General features: G+C 37.8%; 1 protein-coding gene across 2 annotated transcripts in view; it reads left to right on the plus strand.

Annotated features, from left to right (window-relative positions):
• The window catches only part of CPPED1 (calcineurin like phosphoesterase domain containing 1), a 39350-nt gene extending 26595 nt beyond the window's left edge, over positions 1-12755 (plus strand). For both annotated transcript variants that reach the window (XM_053991806.1, XM_053991807.1), the window contains one exon: positions 11471-12755. In XM_053991806.1, coding sequence (XP_053847781.1) covers positions 11471-11703 — 233 coding nt within the window. In that variant the 3' untranslated portion in view covers positions 11704-12755. The remainder of the gene's footprint in view (positions 1-11470) is intronic.
• Positions 12756-13758: the final 1003 nt, after the last annotated feature.

Here is a 13758-nt window from a genome sequence, read left to right on the forward strand (position 1 = left end):
TTGGCATGCTCATTACTATACACTGAGTCAATAGGTAACATTTGCAAGCCAATAATCAAACATTTTGCTAATGAAATGAATACAGAGAACAGGCAGCTCAGTAACTCAGACTGCTGAGAAAAATGAGCTGAATCAAAAGTTGGCTCAGAGTTACCTTAGTAACCAGTGCGTTCTGTTTCCATTTTATTATTCTGTTTAAGAGCAGCTTTTGTGAGACCACACAGGTCTCAGTGGGTTGCAGAGAGGCTGTTGGTATGATGGTGTAGAGGCACAGAGATGCAAGGACACCACTAGCTTTCTGAACCTCTGCTTTGCCAAAGAATAATCAAGTTTAGCATATCATTTGACAAGAAACTGGTTTTCCCCCAGTTCATTTAATACATTCTTGGAGGATTAAAACACAGAATATTGCCAATGAAATCCCAACATACTTTGCTTTTTTAAATTTAGAAATTAGATATAACTATTTATTCTGGAAAAAAAAAAGTCAGTGTGCCTTTTTAGGAGACCACCAGGCTGCCACTATTCTTCTCCCCAACCTGTCACCAGTCCTTCCTTCCTCCCTTCCTTCTGCCTCTTGCTTTTTCAGTGCTCATAACCATGTTTGTTGTGTCATTATGTCAGTAAAATGCATGGTTTAGGGTGTTTGGCATTATTCGATGGGCATCATATTTCAGTTGTTTGTAACACAGGATCAAACCTGGAATTACCCCAGTTCTCATGTTTATACTTTTTTTAGAAGTGTCAAACATGGAGCCATAACTCAGCAGGTTAGAGAGGTACAGGAAAGGAAAGATAATCTAGTCATTCAGGTCTTCATGGGAACAAAGAAATTCATATAGATTGTGTAGGAAATAGTCAGATACTTAAAGTATGGTTATTTTGGTCATATGGTCACAGGTGCTTTAAACTGAGGCATGCAACTTCAGAAAATTCTTATTTTAATTCCAAAGCCCAGATCTTCTGTTGTTATTATCTTCTAATCACTCCCATGTTACATAATGGTTTTGGTGTAAGTATCTGCTCATTACAAGCAGAGATAAAAGACTAGCTGTAGAGGCTACATCTGGTATGAAATACTGAATTACATTTCTCACATTAGAAGTGTCCTTAACAGTTGGGCTAATTAAAGATAAAATCATGTCCTTATGATAAATATTTATAATTGAAAATCTGGCACTTGTAAATATGTATTACTACTGTGCAAAGTTAAACCATACTTGTAAGCTGCATGTGTAAGAAATCCTGCTAGAACATGTTTTTTTTAAATGCATTGTAAGAACTGTTGTCCTTGAAAATGTGATTTCGGTCACAGTGAAAACCAACTCAGTTGAGAACAGAGTTTAGCATTTAAGTAGAGATACCTTTCTGAAGGTGTATTGGTATAACTTCTGCAAGTTAAGCCAAAGCTGTCAAAGCTCTGTCTCTTCTACATGCAGACATTAAGTACAGAAAAAACCCGTGTGCAAGAACTGTGAAAGAGCTGACCTGACGTTCTCATCTGTAAGATCTGCTGGAGTCACTCGACTCTGCTGCATGAAATGCATATTCAGCTTTTAGGGATTTTACAGTGCTGATATAAATAGGTTTCCTCATAGCATTGTAGGGAAGATAAAGAAGTAGTAATGGTCTAGCCAAAAATCCGGTCTGCAAGTCATGTGTCTTTGATAAACATAAGCAGCAAATCAAGTTTTCAAATCAGGCAGTTTATGTAATACAAGACCTACTTTTTCTTACATATCTCATTCCAGTAAAATTTTCTTAGGACATTAAATATTTTTTTTTTCTATGACCTGAAAAGTATGCATATTTTTGGTGAGCTATATACAAGCTTTTAAAGACTTTCTGTCCATAGAACCATCACTGACACACTAAGCATTACTTATATTAGGTAATAAAATATAGTAATAAATGTTTCTCAATGGCACAAATCAACGAAAGCATTTAAGCAAATGTCTAAACATGTTTAGGAGCTTATTGAATAAAACCTAAATTAATAGATGGTTTTTCACCAACGGGGTTGAAAAGAGATCTTGTTTCAGAGTTAGATTAAGAATATGTGGTCTATGTAGCTGAGAGATGATGCATCTTAGAGGAAATAACTAGACCATAGATAGAAATATACAGAAGGAAATTCCCTACAGTCTTCAGCTTCTTTTAATTAAAAAGTTTTAAATTCATCCAAGTGTCTTCAAAGCGATTTTTCAGATGTGGTTAAAAGTACTTAATATGCACAAAGGGGCAAAAATAACAACCTACCTTCATTAAATGGTGTATTTTTTCATTATATTTGTGACTGGAGGTGCTGTAACTTCTAACACCTTTACTCATTAAAAGAGTGTGATATATCTACATTCTCCTCTTAGAAATGTTGTGACAGGAGAGCAGTGTTAAAAGAAGAAGAAGCTCTCAGAACATCCACAGCTGAGATATATTTGAGCACAGAATTAAAGCATAGAGTGTTGAAAGCTGTTGTTTCTAAAATTTACCAGACAACATATGCTATGTTTCATTATTTTCTTTATTGTGTAATCAGAGTTGACAGGGGAGTAATATTTTCATCTTCCTGCCATTGAGACCTCGATTTTGGCAAAGCCCATACATTGAGTGAGTAATCTCAGTGCTTATGTGTCAGTATTTAAGATAATTTAAATACTCTCAACTTCAGTGATTTAGATCAACTTCTTTCAAGATTGCAATATGCACTTATGGCCCAGGTAGAATGACCACATGTGATAAATTCTATGTAAGAACAGTTCCCCAGGTATGGTAATGTAAATCTTGCATGGACATACACATACATAGATTTTTTTTAATTGTTTTTTCAGAAATTCAGCAGCAAGTACAAAGTTCATATAGTCTGTAAGGATTTTAAGTAATACTTGTTCTCAGAAAAAAATTTGAATCAGTTTTATCCACTGAACTAAAGCTTCTTCTTGATCCTTAGAGCACACAGCAATCCAGGACTGTTTGGGGTTTGTGTCAGCTCTGTGAGAAAGCATCACTTTCAAATGGAAAAAAGTAGGCATTCACAAAAATGAACTTGGAGGACAGAGTGACCTTCTAGAGACAGGACCTCTAAAGACTTATTTAGACCAATGCTCTAATTAGGTGATCTGGAATCACCCTCTGGCTGTGCATGTGGTTTCTCCTCTGATTATATAGGAAAAACAAGTGACACTAAAATCCTGTTCTATATAGCTCTATTTAGTATTGTCTTATAGAAAGCTTTCAACGTAAATATACTTTTCAAAATAATATTTTGTCTCCTACTTACAAAGACCAGCTGACCACCAACCACACCAAACTCCTGATTCTTTAGGGTACAAAGCAAATTTAAGGCAGAGGTTTCCTGCACATTTGCAGGATAATGTTTGCAAACAAGAGTGCATGGGATATTTTTATTGAGATGCTTATAGAGCTGTGCAATGTAAATTCTAATTACTCAGTTCTCTTTTATTCATACAGCTCTTCTGAGGAGGAAGGACAACAGAGAGCTTCAAAAGGGCTATACAAAATAATTCTGTATGCCACTGAGGGCTGACCAAAGAGCTTATGAAAGGGAGGATGTTGATCCCCAATACTTACCAGTGGGACTGTTTCCTTCTACTGGTGCTCTGTTGGGAAATTATTGTTTTTGTTTTTTGCTTTGCCTGAGCACTGAGCAGTTAACAGTGCTGTGACTGATGCTTTCACATCTTTATTTGCTGCTCTAACACCTGCTTGGCAGATGAGGCAATGGGAGCACTCTGAAATTGCAATGAGATAAAATCAATTCTATTCCACTGAAGAGATTTTGTTTTCAAAGACTGCTAAATATTATTATTCCTTGTGTAGCACTGGAGTCTTGAAAAGATGAGATACACCACGTGCCTGGGGGAGAAAAAAAGGTGCTGCAAAAAATGCCCATGGTTAATGTGGCTCTTGTAGGGAAGCTGAAAGAACATCATTTTGGAGTGCAAAATTGTTGAGAGAACAGGTATTACTCTTGAACCGACCACATTGTTCAGCACTTCAGACAGCAGCTGTACTCTACAAGGGAAAGGAAGAAAGAAAAGCCAGTTTGTGCCTGATACTCTGGGGAAAATGTTCAAGATCAATTTATCCTTGTGACTTAAATGGTTGTATTTGCCAGAAACACTGCCTTTTTCAAAATACCTATGTACTCTTACCTGTGTGGGGGTACATCTCAGAGTAGCATCTCCCTGTGCCTGGATACTTACTTGGTTCTCCTCTCTTTGAAAACTATGACAGGGTACAAGAGTGTTGATAGCATTCAGATCCTCCAATACAATTTAATGTCTTTACAGAACTGCTTCTCCACCTTTTTGCTCCCCAGAGCTCTACTCGTGCTTCGCCCTAGCTCCTGCACTTTTGGGGACAAATGTATCCAGGATCAGCTTTTTCTAGTCTGTCCTCTTTCTTCAGTCCTTGACTGAGAAACAGATTTGTGTGGTGACCCAGGGATTTTTGGATAAACATAACTCTATTTAAAATCTAATTTTATCATTAAACTTGAAGAGCTAACTGAAAAGCAGAGTAGTGGGACCAGAATGAGGGTCTCAATAGCCCAGTCTCCTACTGCTCCTACTCCCCAAACTCTTGTGAAGGGCACAGGATAGGAAAGTGCATAATGGTATTTTTTTCCAGGCCTCTTCCCACCTCCAAGATTTTTTTTTTTCAAGGACTTACTGTGTCATATTAATGTTACCAACATAATGCTATGTAGTAATTCCTCTCTAGATTTGTTCAGTTGATTTGTGAAAACTGCCAGCTTTCACAGTGGTCTGCAGGAGGGAATTTCATGTTTCACAGCTCTCTGAAGAAATGCCTCCTTTTGTTTGCTTTGAACTTCACCTGTAGTATGGGTGCAGAGACATCAACCTGTACATGAAATGCAGTGAACATTGATTCATATCTGCAGTTACTGTAAAAAATAGTTCATTAATCAGCACTTAAAAGGTGACAATCTGAGCCATGTGATAAATTTCATAGTTCAGTCAGAACCACTTTTTTTTCCCCCAAATTCTCTACAGAGAGCATGGGAAGAGAGGCAAGGTCTGTACTGTACCCATTACATATTTATTATGTCATTCATATTGCACTAATTTAGCCTTCTCCTTCTTTTACAGTCTCATTTGCTTTTGCTGAGAAAAGCATTTATTTAATTGAAGGCTCAGTCTAAATAAAGCATGCTGCTGATTGCCTATGCTGATTATTCCAGGCATTCTCCTCCTAATTTGGAAAATCTGCTTGCTTTTATTTGGTTTATTTTTATGTTGGTAATTTTTTTCCTATATTTTTACTCTGTCCATAGTGCTGGGTTGAGCAGTTTGATTTCCAGCTGAGGTGAGGTCAGTCACATTTTGGACACAGCAAACCTGCCTCAAAAATGGGGTTTGTACATTTGGAACTAGAGTTGGAAAAAAGTTGATTCTGAATTCAGGGGGTTTTGGAATCAAGCCATAGAAGTGAGTGTAATTACAGAAATTGGAGTCAGACACCCCTGGAATTTAAACTAGTTAAAGTCAGAATTACCACCCAATATTATCTGATTATGTGAGAAAAACTGTTTCCCAGGTACATGTTTCTTTGGGGTTTTCAAGGTAAACCTGGGTGCATTGTTTCCCATCCTTTGTCACTGCAACTCAGTTTCCCTAGAGACTGAGGCTCAGTCTGAATTTCTTGAATTAAACTAGAAAACAGTAAATTTTTCAAGAAGAAAAGAGGTGTTGCCTGTTTCACAAAATCTTACTGTTGCATGGTTACAGAATACACCTGTTTGTTTAATAAAGCAAAGATATTGTTTGGCTAGCATTTCTTGTTTAAAATGGAGACACTAACATGATTTAACTATTCCTGAAATAGAAAGGCTGGCCAAAACACTGAATAGAAAAGATATGGCTATTTGTTGGGCCACACGGAGAAGGAAGGCCAGAGTCCCTTTTCTTTCCTGCCCAGATGGAGTTGAAAACATGCCCAGTCTTCCATGTCCTTATATTTTTCTAAGCTACAGAAGACAGCAGTAGAGTCCCAAGTTAAGGGAACTTGGGAGTCTGGGTATTACAGGACTACAGCTGCACAATAAGCTACCACAGGGATGTTATTGCTCAGGGGAATTGTCCACGAGGCACAGCTTAAATGCCTTTGTTCTCTTACAGTGCAATTGCATCAAAATCATGCTGACCCTTTTCCCTGGTGCCACAGAAGGGTTTTTCTCAGTGATAAATTATAATTTGTAGAGGAGTACGCTGCACTTTCAAAATTCTGTAAAATAATCTCAGCTTCTCCTGCTAACAGACAAACTGCCTCCTGCACAATACTCAGTTGTAGTTTCTTTTTGTGTAATGAAGTATTTTCTCACCTGGTCTTATCAGGAATAAAATCAACAGTGTGCAAACAACACTGGGATAGCTAAAGTTTTCTTCTCATTTTCTTGAGTATCTCCAGGGCTGAAAAAGATGGTGACTATTTCAGTTAGGACTTGGTTTCTTTCAGAACATTCCTCTGCTTTGGGTTGCTTGGGAGCTCAAAGTGCTGTAAGATGGCCACAGTTACAGAGAATAATATCTATAAAATCAGAGCTGCTGCAGCCTATGAGGATGTGATGGTTGTACACAGGCAGGTGCTTCTGAGCCTGCTTGAATCCCTTGGAACCTCCTGATCCTTTTCTGTGCAGAGCAGACCTCAGACACTTGTGTAGACACCTTTCCCTGTTAGGCCAGTGAGGCAGTGGAACAGCACCTGTTACACCCTCTCTGTAAGAAAAGCACCTTTTAATACACTGTGCTGGTCACAAGGCCTCAAGGCCTCAAGAGAGAACCAACAGAAAAAGGGAAGAGGGGAAATGCTAGTAAAAATTGTCCAACTTCCCAAAGCTGATAAAGTGAGGAAGATGCAAATCAACAAGAGCTTGGTGAAGCTCTACTACTTATTTGGAGAACTGGCTTTAGAAAGCAGACACAGAAAATGAAAGAGAGGGGGGGAAAGTCTTCAGAGGTGCTTTTGAATTTCCTTTTGAAAAATGTCTGCAGTGGAAACCATTAATCAAGTGTTCATAATGTGGTTTTGAATTGGAAAAAGGTATCCAAATTAAAATATGAACTTAGTTTGAAATTTTATTAAGATAGAGTTGTGCTGTAAAGATTCTGCCTATGAAGCAGCATCAAAGGCAGCATGCTAAACTGCATGACTGGTAATTCCCCTCCCCAGCACTCCTCTCTTGCCTTGCCACAGCCACTGTGTGGCCTTACAGCCCCAAGGGCCATAATGCAGTTTGTGAATTAGCATAAAACCAAGGTGTTTATATGCTTGTTTCATGGTTGAGCTGATGAAAAGTCTAAGGCTTATCAACATATTTAAGTATTACATCTCATCACATGACTCTTTAACAATCCTTGTTTGAGTTTGCTGTTGCATCATGAATCAGCTTTGCTAAGTAGGCTGCTCTGGACTCAAAGAACTTGTACCAAAATAGGTATTTCATTCTTTAGTAGGGATGCATTATTCTGAAGGGAAAAAGAGTTATCATCAGATTTTGGAAAAGGAAAATCTTTTTGTCTTTCAGACTTAGCTTTTTAGATCAGAACAAGACCTGGTACCCAGCACTGGGTGGAGCCTGCCCTGTATCTCTGGCTTCCAATCTTGTCCTGATCAAAAATTGATTTGGCAGTTCAGACCTTTTTTCTTTAGCAGATACTCTGTAATGTTATGATACTCTGTGTCATGTTATGCAGTCTGACATCAGATGATGATGCTGATCACAGAGACAGGATGTATGGATTGTTTTGTTTTTTTTTAGTGTAACTGTCTCCACAGTTTTTTACTTTATTCTGATTATAATCCATTTTTTCGTTAACGAATAATCCATTAGGTATGAATAGTGTCTTGCAGTAATGAATCCAGCTTTTTTTAGTAAATGGATACTGTGAAACCTCCAGTCACATTTAAATTCAAACAACTGTGTATTTCATAAAAAATGAAATAATGCTTGTGAAGGTGCTGTTCTTTGGACATTTATTTACACAGGAATTTTTTAGTATTTCCTAAAATTTTATATCAATGCTTCTTCCAGCTGCTGTTTAAGAACCCAGGGATAAAAAACAAATCACTGCTCTACCTTTTTTTCTTCTGTTGTAGTGGGAAAGGACTGTATGTTTTAGTGTATAGCTGGATGCATTTAACTGACCGGGGGATACATCAAAGTGGGCTATAAAAACAACGTCTGCCAGGACACTGTTCTTTCCTCACAGAGTTGGGGGAGAGTGGGGGGGAAGGGGTGGGGGTGTCTGTTGCTAGCAACTTGACATTATTACTTCAGAAAAACATCTGAAATTAATAAATTAAATTTGAGTGCAAACATCTCTTAAGATTCATTTTATGTTAAAGATCAAAAGCAAGAGCAAAGTAAATTGCCTGCTTGCCATCTTGGTATTATTGCAGGGACTGGTTCAGCTTTCCTCCTTGTGCTAGCTCACAGGGTGGGTGCAGTACAGCTGAGTGAACAGAAAAGTGCTCCTGCAGAAAAACCCCATCAGTGAACCTCCATCAATACCCAGCAGTGACCTGATTGTGTCCTTGTTCAAGGTGTAACATCCTGCAACCTAGCAATAATGAGTTAATACTAGCACTACAGGGTATCTGAAAACTGAAGTCTGGGCAAAATTTTTTACTGATGTATGTCTCTCTCTAGGATGGGTTTCTCAAAATCTTTAATTATGAGACAAGTGGAACCTTTATTTCTTTAGCATAACTACAGTTCCTTTATAACTTTGGTATCCTCTGTCCTTCTAATTACACTTAGTCAGGGTTTGGTTTACATATATGATGACACAAAGTTTTGGCTTCTTTTCCTCTTTTAAATCAAAATGTCAAATTCTCTGGATGGTGGGAAGATGCTACTTTAGTACACAGATTCTTCCAGTAAAAAGAGGGAACTTAATTCCCTTCCAAAGTACCTATTTATTTTACTAAAAGTGTGTCACATGGGTTTGTACCTCACTATGGGTTTATTATTCTTACTTGTTCTTAATTTTTTCAAAGACTAAAGTAGTTCTGCTTACCCACAGAAAAAGTGGAAAATACTGAAAAGGCCTTGTTACCTTGTTACAGTAGCAGCATCACTGACTTTTGTGTTCCACCACTGCCTTTTGAGGGACTCTAACTGGGTTTCTCCCAAGATGTAAAAACACTTCACTAGTTTTACTGGGTTTCTGCAGCTGAGTCAAAGCAAGCCCAGAGTTGTCCTGCAGCCTTACTCACAAGTGTACCTGGTGCAGCAGCCAGAGTGGTTCCACTGCAGGATAATCAGCTGTGATGCACTGAAACAGGGAGCAGACAAGTTGGAGCTGACAAGGCTCTTGTACCATTGCTCAGTGACAGGGTAGCTTCATTCTCTGTTTTCCACCTTGACTCATTTGCTCTTTGAGAAGGGCTTGGATTTGAAATATGAAAGCCCATGTAGCTCTTATCAGACACACAGCAGAATAATTTATATTTTGCTTTCCAAGCTGCTTAATTTTTAACTATACTTTGAGTCAAGTTTATATATTTTATATCAGTCTTCAGATCACTCACTCCTACAAAAGCAAAGGATTGATGTTAGCCAGCTGTCTTAAGATGGGTTCACCTACTTCCCTTTTCATTTTATCTCTGTGAAAGAGGTCTAAATCTACTGCAGGAGAAAATGTGGAAGGTTTTTTTCTGGCTAGAGAAATAAGGGTTTCCATGTGAAGTTGTAGCATGTTCCTCATTACAGCTCTCTGGCTTTAAATTGCCTCTGCTATTTTCCAGGATTTCTGCTGTCTGAAGGCATAATCAGTTGTTGCTAGCTTTTTTTTTTTAACGTCAGTTAAGGTTGTAATGTTTCACAAATTCCCCTTTCTGGCCTGCCAACAAAATTTCCAGTATTTTTAGTCGTCTGATCCAGTAATTTTTCTGTTTCACAACAGTATAAAGTAGCATTAGACGCAGCTTCAGGAAGCTGTAAGAGTCTGGACCAAGGGTCTAAGGACCTTAGACAAAGGATGCCAAAACATAATCCCAAATCCTGTTTGTAAAATTAACTATTTATACTAACTCCACATTTTCATCAAAATAAAACATACACTACCTCAAATTAGCAAGAAAACTGATGATTTTTTTTTTTACCAAACCCTGAGTGCTGTTCAGTGTGGTGCTCAGCTGTACCTACGGGCAGAGCTTGGAAAGGCTCAATGGCAAAGGAGGGTGGACTGAGCTGTGAAAGAAAAGCTTTGTCTAGGGCAGAACGTTCTCTCTCGGGGAGGAAGCCGCATTCTCAACTCTTGTGAGGGGTTTGCAAATTTGACAGGAAAGAGAAGTACTTAGCAACAAGATGACTTTCTTTTTTACTCAGACTCAAGGAGATCTCATCATTTTGTAGTAATAAAAGCATTTTGTTAAAATTTATGAAGTATGGGGAGGGGAAGATAATCTATTTGGCAGCATGAATCTGACTTGTAAAGACAATCAAAAAGGCCATTCAGAGTAACAAGTACAGCTTCTACCCATTTGTTTGTTTATGTTTGCAAGACAGCAGAAACTAAAGGTAGAAATTACTGGTTTGGAGGTGAAGATGACAGAATTCATTTAATTTCAAATTGTTTTAAAATTTCTGTAAAAACTCCATACTTTTTACTCCAATAAAGTCCAAAATATAAGTAATCTGTTATTTCTCTAAAAAAAAAAAAGGAAACAGAACAGCCTTAATTCATTAAAATAGAGAGGGAATCAGAGTTAACCTGCCTTGTTTGTCCCCATACATGATAAATGTTAATTCATGTCATTCCAAGCCTGACTCTCGCAGGTGTCAACCTTTCCTTTCCTGGCTGCTCCTCTTTCTTCCCCTCTTCTTAAAACTTCTGCTTTATTAGATTTCTCTGATGTACCTGGTTTTGTTCCATCTGTGATACCCTCAATGTCTTGTGAAATGACTACAACTTACCTCCTCATGTATGTTTTTTGTTTGTCTTGCCCCTTTTGATTTTTTAGGGTCACTGGCCTTGGGTGTACAGGTTTAAGCTCTCCTTAGGAATTTTTCTTCATGCTAATTGACAAATACAGCTCCTCTCTCTTCACCTTTCAGCCTGTGTTTCAGTCCCATCATTCTCTAGGCAGGTGTCTCATTTTAATCAGCTGTTTCTGGACTGTTCCTTCTTTCTAGGCAAAGGAGTGGGGAGACAATAAACACACCTTGCAGTGGGCATAAAGAACTCAGAGTCCAGTAACCCTAAACACAGCTGGTGGAGCACAATGAAGTTTGATTAATTATTTATTACTATTGGAAATATTTAGTACTGTTTACTAATTATTTTTTTTTAAATGCAAGTTTGGGTAAATGTTTTAGTTTTAACTTTATGCTTAATGAGCCATTAAAGAAGGAAGGTAAATCTGACACCTGTAAGGTGCTAACTAAATACATACTCTGTCTTTTTTTTTTTTTTTTTAACAGGCATTAGAGCTGTATTTTCTGGGCATTACCACAGAAATGCTGGAGGGTCCTACAAAGGCCTGGAAATGGTGGTGTCGTCAGCTATAGGATGTCAGCTGGGACAGGATACACATGGGCTTCGAGTGGTGGTTGTGACAGAGGAGAAGGTGGTGCACAGATACTACAGCTTAACTGAACTGGGCAGCCATGGCATAGAGAAGGAGCTGCTGGATATGCTTGCTAAGCAAAAGTAGGCTGTGTCAAAAGATATTTTTCTATGTTAGATAAATGTGAACAGTTTTCTAAAGTTTCCCCAAGCAGAACTACAGATTTCTGACTGCAGTGTCCCAGAACAGGTCTCAGTTTGTTGTCGTCCTAAATAACAAGGAAGCTGTTGACATGTTTTTCTTTTTGAAAATTAGACCTATGAGGAATATGGGAGAAGAGCAGAGCTAATGCAGTAATGTGTGATTGAAAAGTATAGTTCTGAGAATTTTCGCTTTGCTCCTAGGTAATACTTTCTTATTACAGAGAAACTGGTGTCTGTATAACCCTTTAACTTGAGAGGCTATTTCAAAATCAATTAATTTAGTAATTTCTGTTACCTCCTGGACAATATGAATGGGGCACATTTTTACAGAAAAAATCTCAAAAAATGTGAAATCAGCAGGCTACTGCTGAATTTTAGCAACTTTTGGATCATATCCTGTTACCTTGGTGCCATATCTTCTCCCATTTCCCACACTTTATTTTCTTAGCTCTTCAGAGCCAGGAGCAATAGGAGAGCAGACATATTCTGGTTTGCAGTCACAGCTTGGGTTTCTGTTATATCTGTTATAAAGTTTTATATAATGTTATATAGTTTTATAGTTTCCATTATATAGTTTTATATAATGAAAGGTCTGTAAATGAGGCTGATATAAATGTCACTGACAGAAACTGAAGGTGAAATAATTATTTCCATTTTGAAATTTCACTACAACTCAACTAGCATATATCCTGTCTCTAGCTATGGAAGTTGAAATAATTGCATGGGGAGAATATTCTGTACAGAATATTGTAATCAGAAGTCACTTTGTTGATTCCTAGACAAATGGAGAACTTTGATTTCCAAAAGCAATGTAAAGTGCCTTACTGTAAGGCAATACAGAATACTACAGAATACTGGAAACCCTAAAAAGTATGTTTTCTTCACTGCAATAAGTCTTTAAAAACAAATTTATAAAATAATTTACATGCTGCAATCCACCTCTTTTTTTTAGCAAATGTATCTAATTTGTTGCAAATAAAGTCTTCATGTAATTAACTCATAGCTGTTGGGGTTTTTAAGAGTTTAGTTGAACACATCACAATCCATGCCATGGGTTATCTGGAATTGGAGCTGGTGCAGCTTTGGCACCTGAAGAGGGAGGAGCACAGTGAGCATCATTAATGCATTCTGTCATGTTTTATGTATGTGCTCACATCCAACAGCATTCCCTAGAGGGTATTACAGGTATTTAAATATGGTGAAAGGTATGAAAGTATGAAAGGCTGGGCTGAAGAGTCAGTTTAATTACATTTTAGTCACAACAGTTTATCAAGGAGTCTCCTTCAAGCCTGATTTATGGAACTGCTGAGACTGTAAAATCACCTTTGTAGCATTGCCTTGCAGCAAGTGGCTGTACCTGCAGCTGGACAGGGCCACCTGGGGACTGCAGCCCCATGGCAGCAGCTTGAGCAGAGGTAATGTCAGATTCAGAGGGAAAGGAAGTGATTTTGCTTTTATTCTCCAGCTGCTTTTGCTTAGCTGAATGTTTTCATAGTCTTATTTTCAGTAGAATGTGGAAAATGCAAGAACATTTTATAGCCATATAATACAATCATGGGAAGGATATTTAACCATAGTTTGTGGCTGGACATTCCTGTACATAGTAAAAAAGTTACAAAAATAAGCTGGGAATGTGGTTTTTTACCAGCATAAAGGACAAATTGTATTTCCTCACTTTCCTTAGTGTAATAAGATAGTTAAGAATTAATACTGATGCTTGAACTAATTTGAAATGGCAGAGGTCCTTGCTGTCACTATGCCTCATCTTGTTTATGTCAAGAAAAACAAAATATGGTAAATTATTAAACAATTCACCCATGGAGACCCTAATTATAATTTAAAACAACATCTTTTGATGTTGAGGACATTTTTTTGGTACCTCCAGCAGGGTTGGTAATTGTAACTCTGTCAGTGTCAGCATATGACAGCCTTTAAAGCAAGATGTCACTAACAGTTTAAAGTGCTGATGAAACAAGAGAGCAAGGGATTCCTCCTGTTG

The sequence above is a fragment of the Vidua macroura genome, chromosome 16 (genome assembly GCF_024509145.1).
Source record: "Vidua macroura isolate BioBank_ID:100142 chromosome 16, ASM2450914v1, whole genome shotgun sequence".
Classification (NCBI taxonomy): domain Eukaryota; kingdom Metazoa; phylum Chordata; class Aves; order Passeriformes; family Viduidae; genus Vidua; species Vidua macroura.